This window comes from Mus caroli, chromosome 4 (genome assembly GCF_900094665.2).
Source record: "Mus caroli chromosome 4, CAROLI_EIJ_v1.1, whole genome shotgun sequence".
Taxonomy (NCBI): Eukaryota; Metazoa; Chordata; class Mammalia; order Rodentia; family Muridae; genus Mus; species Mus caroli.
Genome location: NC_034573.1, coordinates 127256752 through 127267486, shown reverse-complemented (window position 1 = coordinate 127267486; position 10735 = coordinate 127256752). Strand labels below are relative to the sequence as shown.

The following is a 10735-nucleotide window of genomic DNA, read 5'->3' as shown; positions in this document are numbered from 1 at the left end:
TGTGAGCCACCATGTGGTTGCTGGGATTTGAACTCTGGACCTTCGGAAGAGCAGTCGGGTGCTCTTACCCACTGAGCCATCTCACCAGCCCCCCAACACACTCTTTCAAGGTACACTTGAACAAGGTTCACACAAAACACCTGTCCACACCCAAACTGTATGACCTTCACAATTGAACTCATGTTGGCACAAACCCCTCACATACTCACTGTCTTCTCACCTAAACTGCCATATACCTCACAGCTGGAACTCAATACCGCCTCACACCCAGATATGAACACTGGCCCCTCTGTCTGGGCCAACCTGCCAGGTTTGCTGAAGGCCTGAACTAGGACTCTCCCCTAAAACTCACTTAGGCAAGGCAGAGTCCACTCTGAGCCCTCTCTGGCCGCCAGCTCACCACCAGTCAATCTCTCTGCGTATCTGTACAGTGTTTTCAGATTTCTTTGTTTCTTGGTTCTGTTTCTTGACAGGGTCCGTGAGCTTACAGCCATTCTCCTGCCTCAGCCTCCTGTGTGCTGGGACCAGAGGCTTAGAGCTCTGTGTGTGTGTGTGTGTGTGTGTGTGCACGCGCGCGTGCGCGCGAGAGAGACATTCAAACAGCACATGTCTGTCACAGCTTTTACCCTCTGAGCCATTTTGTTGAGACTGGTTTTATTTATTTATTTATTTATTTATTTATTTATTTATTTATTTATAAAATAATGGCTGTCCTGGAATTTGCTTTGTAGACCAGGCTGTCCTTGAACTCACAGAGATCTTCCTGCCTCTGCTTTCTGAGTTCTGGAATTAAAGGCATGCACCCAGTTTGATTTTTGTTATTGTTGTTTGTTTTTTTGTTTTTTGGGTTTTTTTTTTTTTTTTGAGCCAAGGTCTAACTCTGTAGCCTACATTGGCTTTGACCTAGAGATCCTTCTGCCTCCACTCCTGAGGTCTTAGATCACAGGCTTTCAACACTATGCCTGATTCAAGCCGAGGTGTTGAATCTGCCTTGCAATTCAGATCAAGTCCAAGGCTGTACATAGCCTTGCAGGTTGCCCCGGGTCTGGAGCCACCGTGTACTGATATCACTGCTCTAAGGGAGAGCAGGCTAGCTCTCAAAGCCCAGAAGAGCCTAGGCTTCCTAGCTTTCCATGGTTATTTCTGGCTGAGTCTCCAGACTAGAGAGTTAAGTATGGGGCTTGTAGGCATGCCAAGGTTAGGGGCCTCTGGCACTGCCTTAGGTCCTGGAGGATTAGATGGTGGGCTGGCTCTTGGCTATGAGCCACTTGGTCCTTCAGGCAGGTTCAACTACCTTTGTCTGCCCTAGAATCGTCTGTGTGTATGTGCACATGTGTGTGCATGCGTGTGGGTGTTGAGGAGAGGATGGGAGGTGTTGTCCCTTCCCTGTTGAGTCTCTGGCTCTATATGAAGTATGCCCTAATGGTGTGTATGTCAGAGGTCAGAGGCCAACTGGTAGGGTAGGAGGTGTTTCTTCCCCTACCATGTCGGGGGTGTGCCTCTGCCTACTGAACTATCTTACTGGAGTCTACCTTATTTTTTTGAGAGCCTCTTACTGAACTTGGAGACCCCCATTTCTGCTAAACTATTGGTTACCAAGTCTCCAGTATCTGCTTGACTCACATCCTACCTCCAACATAACAGGAACACACCACTGTGCCCAGAGTTTCCATGGGTGCTGGGGATTCAAACGTAGGTCCTCATGTTTGCACAGGAAGTACTTTACCCACTGAACAGTTTGCCCAGTTCCTTGATCTTTTGAGACAGGGTCTCATGTAGCCCAGGCTATCCTTGAACTTACTATGTAGGATATCTTTGAATTCTTGATCCTCCTGCCTCTGCTTCCCAAATGTTGCTATTACTGATTAGCTACCATACCTGGCTCTAAAGCTAACTTTTGCCCACAGCATGGAATTAGTCAAGCTGTCTGCCAGACTCTGTATACTGAGTCTCATTCCTTCGCTCATGTGTGGTCATTCATAAACATTAATTGAGCACCTGCTGTGTGCCAGGTGCTATATCACAGGCACTAAGGATACTGCAGCAAGCACTAGAGAAGGCCCTGTGTTCTGGGTGCTGGCTTGCTGGTAGGGAAGGCAGGGAAGCAAATAAACAAATAGATCTGTGTCTTGCAGAAGGGACAAGAGGTTTAGTGGGCCCTCAGTTGGGATGAGCATCCATGGGAGAGAGGAGACTTGCAGTTCTGGGTAAGCTGAAGGATAAAATAGCACCTGAGTGGAGATTTCCCACGTAGGATGGGAATGGTAGCATAACCAGTGGTAAGTGCAAAGGCAGGAGCCAGAGTCTGCCAAGGATGCTCAGGACTATTGCGATTCTATGTATGTATGTATGTATGTACATATGTATGTATGTATGTAGGTATGTATGTATGTATGTATGTAGGTATGTATGTATGTACGTACGTATGTATGTATGTACGTATGTATGTATGTATGTAGGTATGTATGTATGTATGTATGGATGGATGGATGTGGGTACTTTTGTCTGCATGTACTCTGCACACCAGAAGATGGCATCAGACAGCCGTGAGCTGCCATGTGGGTGCTGGGAATTGAACTCAGGACCTTCAGAAGAGCAGTTAGTGCTTTTAACCACTGAGCCATCTCTCCAGCCCCCACTGTGAGTCCTGGGTCATAGGCACATTGACCCACACTCACACCACTGTGTGAACTTCACATCCATCCTTCCTCTTACCCAGATGATAAGCCCTGTGGCCATGGTCAGGTGATCCAACCTCCCCTAGCTCTAGTCTCCTTACCATGGCTCCACAGGGTTAAAGTACACATTATCCATGCCTATAATCCCATCCTTGGAAGCTGAATCAGGGGCATAAAGTGCTTGAGTCTAGACTGGGTCACACCGGGAGACCCTGTCTTGGAATAAAGAAATAATTTAAATATATTAAATTAGAGGTGTTGGGATGTGACTTGTCTAGCTCAAAGAAGACCCTGAGTTTGGTCCTCAGCATTGCATAAATTGGACATTGTGATGGTTTGTATATACTCAGCCCAGGGAGTGGCACGATTAGAAGGTGTGGCCTTGTTGGAGTAGGTGTGGCCTTGTGTGTCACTGTGGGTGTGGGCTATAAGATCCTCATCCTAGCTGCCTAGAAGTCAGTATTCTGCTAGCAGCCTTCAAATGAAGATGTAGAGCTCTCGGCTCCTCCTGCACCATGTCTGCCTGGATGGTGTCATGTTCCCACCTTTATGATAATGGATTGAACCTCTGAATCTGTAAGCCAGCCCTTATAAGAGTTGCCTTGGTCATGGTATCTATTCATAGCAGTAAAACACTAACTAAGACAGAGGTGGTGACTCACACCTGCAATCCCAGCGGTAGAGGCAGAGGTCATAGGACCAGAGGTCAAAGGTCATCAGTACTAGACGTTCAAGGACATCCTGGGCTACCTATTTTATGAATTCAGTAAGTGTTAGCCACTAAGCCACCATGGCCACCAGCACCACAACCAGTTGTCACTGTGTTGACTGCCCTAAAGATTGTATACTGTTATCTCTCCAGGAGACGGCCACCTACGTTCCATGAACATGCTGTCAGACAGAAGCCTTGTCCTGTCTCCCAGTTCTCTCACCATGGGACCACAGTGTTGTGGGATCTAGTCTAGGATCCTTACTCCCAGCTTCCATTTTCTACCCCAGGGTCTTGCGGCACCTACTTCCGCTGTCGGAATGGCAGATGTGTGCCCCGGAGCCTCCTATGTGATGACTGGAACATGGACAACTGCGGCGACGGCAGTGACCAGGACTCCCGTCCCCCAGCCAGCTGCGGAGGTCAGTGATCGGGATCACGTGGACCCCATTTGAACATTAAAGTGGAGAGGCTGGCTGGCCCTAATGCTCATCTCTGGGGGTGGCAGGGCCTGGGTAGAGAGGTAACATACAGTAGGAGGGGGTGTGGCTACAATAATGGTCATTTTAGAGATCAAGAGTGTGAGGGTCAGTGCAGCGGAGGGAGGAGCGTCTAGTCCAGCGTGTGCCCGGAGACCTGGGGAGAGAACCTGTCATCACTTCCAGTCCATATGACAACCTCTGGGTTATGGCAGATGCTTGAGAAGCAATAGTTAACTGAATAACAGACCTCGTGACTCCTCGGTTCCCTCATCGGTGGGGTATGGGGTCATTGCATCTAACCATGCAGACTCCTCACCTGCAAGTGCTGTTACTGAAGTGTTCTGCTTAGAGCGAGCCACTTACTGCTAGGACGCTGCTCACCCCAAACGGCTCTGTCCCATGTCTTGGGAAGCAGCAGCTCCACTTACCAGCCTGCTGGGTAGACCAGACTTCACTTCCAGGCTGTGTGACCTTGGCCAGATGTTTTATCAACTCTGTCCCTCATTTCCCTTCTTTTGGTACTGAGGATGTCAGAGAACCCTCATGGGGTGTCAGGGACACCGTAGTGTCCCCTGAAGGGGAAGCTCTCAGTGTGCTGTTACTGCTCACAGGTCCCTCTCTGGTACCCAAGGAGACGGGGACATTGGAAGATAACAGTTCCAAGCCTCTGACTCTTCTTATGGCTCCTGGTTCCACAGCTGAGTGGACCCCTCCAGAAGGCCTGGCGCCCATCACACAAGAAGTGTTGGAAGGTAGATGGCACTTGGTAAAAAAACTCCTTACATTTATCCACTAAAATTCCACCTGGGTCAGCCAGGAAAACTCTTGGATCCCAGCCCCTATGTAAAAAGCCAGGTTCAGTGGGGTGAACCTGTAACCCCGGCACTAAGGAAGCCAGTCTAGTCCAGCAGACAAGCCTTGGGTTCAGTGGGAAAGAACTTGTCTGGGAAAATGAGGTGGCAAGGAGGAGGTTGAGCAGGGCAGTGTCCTGAAGGGGAGAGATGACTTGGAAGTTAGGAGTTCATCCTGTTTTTGCTGAGTTTGGTTGTCAGGACCCAGGTTGGGTAGCTCACAACTGAAGGCGACTCCAGTCCCACAGCGATCTGACCACTCTAGCTTTTGAGGACACCTGGACTCCTGTGTACATGCCCACACACAGACACATAATTAAACGTAAATTAAATCTTAAATAATAATTATAATAAAAGGCTGGGCAGTGGTGGTGCACACCTTTAATCCCAGTACTTGGGAGGCAGAGGCAGGTGGATTTCTGAGTTTGAGGCCAGCCTGGTCTACAGAGTGAGTTCCAGGACAGCCAGGAATATACAGAGAAACCCTGTCTGGAAAAAAAAACCAAAAAAAAAAAAAAAAAAAAAAGGCTTCCTGATGTCAACCTTGGCCTCCACAATCAAATGCTCGAATGTATATCTGCACACATGAGAACATGTATAAAAACACAAGCAAGCCGGGCAATGGTGGAGCACACCTGTAATCCTAGCACTCGGGAGGCAGAGGCCGGTGGATTGCTGAGAGGTTGAGGCCAGCCTGGTCTACAAGAGTGAGTTCCAGGACAACCAGGGCTACACAGAGAAACCTTGTCTCAACAAACAAATAAACAAACACCCCCCTCCCAAGCACACACCATACAGACATACATGCCAAAGAGCAAAAACTGCAAAAAAGACGATGGGGGGGGGGGAGCTGGCAAGAAAGCTTAGTGGGTAAAGGCGCTTGCTGAGTGAGCCTGGCAGCCTGAGTCCAATGTAAACCCATACAAAGGAAAGAAGAAGAGAACAGACTCCATGAAGTGGTCCCCTGCCCTCCACATATTTGCTGTGGTACACATGCCCTCACTCTACCATAAATTACCGCATGGTAACACACACACACACACACACACACACACACCTTATCTCCATGATTTCAGGACACTAGGCCCAGTAGAAGTTGACTGGACTCTCATTCCTCCCACAGGTCCCTGGCTCTGGTGGATGGCTCTGGCCTCCTCAATGCTGCTGACCTGCACTGGCCTCCTCTGGTGCTGCTGTTGCCCAGGTTGGCTGGCCTGGCACCCGGGTGCCCACAGGCTCCGCCTCAGATGCTGTGCAGCCTGCAATGTTTGTCACCTATGTCCTGGCCGGGTGGCTCCTGGGGGTCTGTGGCTGAGCTGGCCGCCCTTCCAGAACCAGGGAGGTCATCGTTAGGGGGCTGTAGTGATCAGTTGATTAGGCTCTGGGCTCTGACAGGCCTGGGTTTTAGGCTCTTTTAGCTGGCTGACTTGGAAGAGGTCACTTGGTTCTTTGACCCTCAGTCTGTCTCTCTGAGAAATGGACCATGTCCTGATTCCCAAACAAGGTAAAGGTTGCAGAAAGCAGAAGGATCAAGCCAGCCTGGTCTACATATAGAGTTCTAGGACAGTCGTGGCTACAAGGAGAGACCCTGTCACAAAACAAACAAACAAACAAACAAAACCAAAAACAAACAAACAAACAAACAAACAAAAAAACCCAACCAAGCCAAATCAATCCAAACCAAAGCAGGAGAGATGTCTCAGTGGTTAAGAGCACTGGCTGCTCTTCCAGAGGTCCTGAGTTCAAATCCCAGCACCCACATGGCAGCTCACAACTGTCTATAATTCTATTCTTCTGGTTTCCTCAGATATCAGGTACACATGTGGTAGGGGAAAAAAAAGAAAGACCAGACTTAAGAACACAACAGACCAAAGAATGACGCAACCTCTTGCCCTGGGTCAAATACAGGGAAGGACACCTGAAGTAGGGCTGCAGTGACCACCAGCAGCTGGTGGTGTCCTAGATGGAAGGGTGAAGCACCTGGGGCAGTGTCCTGATGTGGGGGTCTCAGTGCAGCAGGTCTCCCTGCTTGCCTTTTGTTTGAGTTGCGAACTATTGGGACCCAGCTCCATGGTGGCTGGCAACACTAACTGGGACGTTAAACTCAAACTACAGCAGGGCCTCTCTGCGTCTCAGGCCGTTCGTTGCCTTCACTGGGGCCTCTTCAAACCTTTAGTTGTTCTGTGATACAGCACGCACCTATATACTCGTAGATATACACAAGACAACGAGACGTGCCCTGAGACGTCTGAGAATTAGTCACTGTGACTGGAAGGAGAGGATCTGAGATTGCCAAGGGTCATGTATGAGAAAGAAGCTGTAGCCAATGATATATTTTTTGTTTTGTTTTGTTTTTTTGTTTTTTTGGCGACAAGGTTTCTCTGTTTAGTCCTGGCTGTCTTAGAACTCTGTAGACCAGGCTGGCCTCGAACTCAGAAATTTGCCTGCCTCTGCCTCTGCCTCCCAAGTGCTGGGATTAAAAGCATGTGCCACCACGCCCAGCTGCAGCCAATGATATCGACGTAGCTTATATAAATTTATTGTCACTCAATAAAGCTTGATTTGTGGGAAGACAATCTGTCCATCTGCTTCTGAGGCAGAGTGCTCATGACAGAGGGGACAACAGATCCTGCGGGTAGAGGTGGATCATTGTGCTGGACAGGGGAGGGGGCCTAGGGCAGGAACTGGGGTCTGCCTTGATCAGAAAAAAACCTCAGGGTTTGCTCCTCTTCCGCATCTCAGAGACGCGACCCTGCCTTGCCCTTCCCCCAGCGGTACTGAGTGAATCCCTTGTCATTGAAACAGGAGACCTCTAGCAGGGATAGCACCGTTTATTAAGAAAAAAAAAATCAGAGAAAGACCACAGGGGGTTCCCTCTAGGACCCAAGAGCCACAGTCTGGGCCTGCTTACCCCTTAGTCAGGTCCTCAGGCTCCCAAACGGGCAGGGTTATCATCATCCCTCCTTCCCTTCCCAAGCTGAGGTCTCAGCTGCCTCCACCAAGCCACTGGTGTTCCTGATCCCTGCTCCCCCACGCCCTGGGCCTTCACCTCCAGAAGAGTGGGGGGTGTGGCTTGGTGTGGTGGGACTTCATTGCTGGGCTCTGCCTAGCGATTCTGGGAACGAGTTGGTTTCCCTTGCAGCTCCTGAGGGCAGAGCCCTGGGCTGTGTGTGTGTGGGGTGGGGTGGGGAGGGTTGGGGTGGTGGGGGTGGNGTGGGGGTAGGGGTCGGGGAATGCAGGTGGAGGAGGGCTGGGTGGGAGGGGAGACTGCCAGGGACATGGGACCTCTGGCTAGGTGGGTGTGGAGGAGGCTGGGATGGTATGTGGCCCTTGTGGGGAGGTGGGGGTAGACAGTGAGCTGCCTTCTGCTCCCAGAACAGTGGCTCAGGCCATGGCCACACCCCCTCGTTCAGTTTGACAGTGAGGCACCAGGTGATAACTGAGGCTGGCGCTCACAGCAATGAGGACTGTCCGCACGGCCTGCTGAAATGGGCAGCCCAGACTGACGCTGAAGCAGGGAAAGGGATGGGAACAGTTCTGAGCCCTACCAGTCACGATGCCTGACTCCAAGTTCCGGGAGCCTTCTGAGGAAACCTCTTCCAGTCCCCTTGTCCTGCCCACCATCCTCGGGGCTCTGCCCACGAATGCGTGGGAAGTTGGCGCACCCACCCTCCAGTCCAGCCCAGGGCGGTAGCAGCGAAGCGTGGCCTTGCCTGTCTCTTACAAAAGATCATAATAATATTAATAATAATATACTCGACACTGTCAGGCTGGGTGCTGCCCATGAGTCCGTGGGAGGCAGGTGGGTGCCTATGAGGGGCAGGGCCGTGTGTTGGCCCCTGCCTGGGCCCGATGCTGCAGGTCCAGGGGCTGTGGGGGCGGGGCTCCACGCCGGGCCGTGTGCAACACCAGATTCTTGATACAGCCTGTTATCCCAGAGGAGAACTTGCCCCTGGTCAGTGTGGCCACATCTGGGGCACCGCCTGTGGCAGGAAGAGGATCGTTGTGACAGTGGGTCATTGGTGGAACCAAGAGACAAGGAAACCAGACTGCAGCCCTGAAGGCTGCCATCTCCTTCCCGTCTGTCTGAACACCCTGCCCGCACTCACCAATGTAGATGATGTCCTTGGTGTTGACCGCCACATTAGGACCTGGGGACCGGCCGGTGACCAGATCCTCACCGTCTACTTGGATGGAGCCTCTCTGGCCCTCTCTGCAGATGTGACAGGGTCAGGTCCTTTGCCCTGGATCCCCATCCTTCCCTGCCATTGACACTCCCAATAGGCACATCCGGCCCGTGCTTGCTCTCAGTTCTCTGCTTTCCTACTGGCCACACACAGCCACCTTCTGAGGCCTGTCCTCAGCTCTCCCCTCTTTAAGAAGCCAAGGCTGGGTTCGAACTCAGAATCTTCTTGCCTCCACCTCCCAAGAGCTGGGATCACAAGTGTATATCACCACCTTGATACTGGAGGAGCGCTGCTTGCCAGTAAGGAGTCTTTCCGTATCAGTTACTTATTCTGTCCCTCAGATCTCAGAGCCTCCACCTTGCCCCAAGCCTAGGGTGGGGAGGTATGTGCTCCTGATCCTATGCCCAACTCTGGTCTCTCCCCCTAGCGCTTGGCTGGACTCCTTACCGCAGTGCTGTTATCCGATGCCACTCGCCGTCATTGATGGGGTCTTCTGAGACAAGACGGGCCTCCCCACTGCCCAGTTGGTAGCTGGAGTAACGGAGATCCACAATGGTGTGAATTTGATGGTGAGACAGGATGTATGAAGGTGCAGATGATACTGGGGTGTGTAGCTGGGGCACCCGGACCTGCAGCTCCCCAGGGGAGAAGCCAGCGTTGGAAGAGGGGGATGGAGATGCTGGGACTCACCTGAAGACTAGATGGCCATCCTGTAGTCCAAGGCTAATGAAGTCCTTGCTGCGGCTGGCCTCTCTCACCTGCCAAGGAAACATGGGGTCTCTAGGTGTCCCTCACTGGAGCACTGAGACCCTGAGGGTTGCAGCCTCAGCCGTCCTCTCTCTACACTTTCCTGACCAGTGTAGGCCAGTTTCTAACCCCAGAAGCCCCAGGTCCCTCAGAGATTCCCACTTACCACACCCTGCCAGAGCAGGAGGCCGTCAGCTGTGCTGGTCCGAACCTCGAATTCAATGGTCTCGGGTACTTCAGGCAGGCTGGGAAGAGGGAGCAGGTGGGGAAATCTGCGTCTCAGACTTAGGTTAACCCTGCCAGGCCCAGAGAGTCAACTAACATCCATCTTACCTCCTTGAGAAACTGTTACCAGGGAGGCCTAGGAAGCCATTGTCATAAAAGTAGGCTCCATATTGCCCAGGGGCATCTGTGGGAGTGAGGGAGACAGAGAGTGTGAATCTCTAAGTCCATCATAGCTAATTAACATTACTTATAGCTAATTACCATTGTGTTGTATGGGCATGTGAGTGTGGGAATGCTCATGATATTGTGTGTGTGTGTATGTGTGTGTGTGTGTACACGCGCGTGCCGCACGCGCAAATTCATGTGTAGATCAGACGACAACTTTCGGGGGTTGTTTCTCTCCTTCTACAGTGGGTCCCTGGGATTAACCTCAGGTCACTGGTGTATGTAGCAAGTGCTCTTACATGCTAAGCCATCTCATTACCCACATTTTTACTTTAAAAGGGGTGGGGGAAGGGCTTGCGGCACGTCTCTTTCCTTCTCTTCCTCCTGCCACCTAGGATGTATTGAATTCTCTGTGAATGACTGTTTCGCCGGCATGCTTATACCTCACATGTGTGCCTGGTACCCACAGAAGTCAGAAGAAGGCATGAGATTCCCTGGAACTGGAGTTACAGGCTAGTTACCATGTGTCTGCTGGGAACCGAACCTGGCTCCTCTGAAACTAACACACACTATTAAACACGCTGCCATTTTTTGTTTGTTTGTTTGTTTTTTGAGACAGGGTTTCTCTGTGTAGCCCTGGCTGTCCTGGAACTCACTTTGTAGACCAGGCTGGCCTTGAACTCAGAAATCC

The 10735-nt window shown here is 51.2% G+C and overlaps 2 protein-coding genes across 2 annotated transcripts in view; one reads left to right on the top strand and one right to left on the bottom strand.

Annotated features, from left to right (window-relative positions):
• The first annotated feature begins 3751 nt into the window (after positions 1–3751).
• On the top strand, positions 3752–6073 carry Ldlrad2 (low density lipoprotein receptor class A domain containing 2). Its single transcript, XM_021159369.1, has 3 exons — positions 3752–3809; positions 4481–4621; positions 5844–6073. Exons 1-3 carry the CDS (start codon positions 3752–3754, stop codon positions 6071–6073), a joined length of 429 nt encoding a protein of 142 aa, XP_021015028.1.
• A 1460-nt stretch (positions 6074–7533) lies between these two features.
• Hspg2 (heparan sulfate proteoglycan 2) overlaps positions 7534–10735 on the bottom strand; it is a 102353-nt gene continuing 99151 nt past the window's right edge. Inside the window, exons 91-96 of the mRNA XM_021159573.2 lie at positions 9988–10063; positions 9821–9899; positions 9598–9665; positions 9355–9438; positions 8830–8933; positions 7534–8703 (exon numbers count right to left, since the gene is read on the bottom strand). Coding sequence (XP_021015232.1) covers positions 8531–8703; positions 8830–8933; positions 9355–9438; positions 9598–9665; positions 9821–9899; positions 9988–10063 — 584 coding nt within the window. The 3' untranslated portion in view covers positions 7534–8530. The remainder of the gene's footprint in view (positions 8704–8829; positions 8934–9354; positions 9439–9597; positions 9666–9820; positions 9900–9987; positions 10064–10735) is intronic.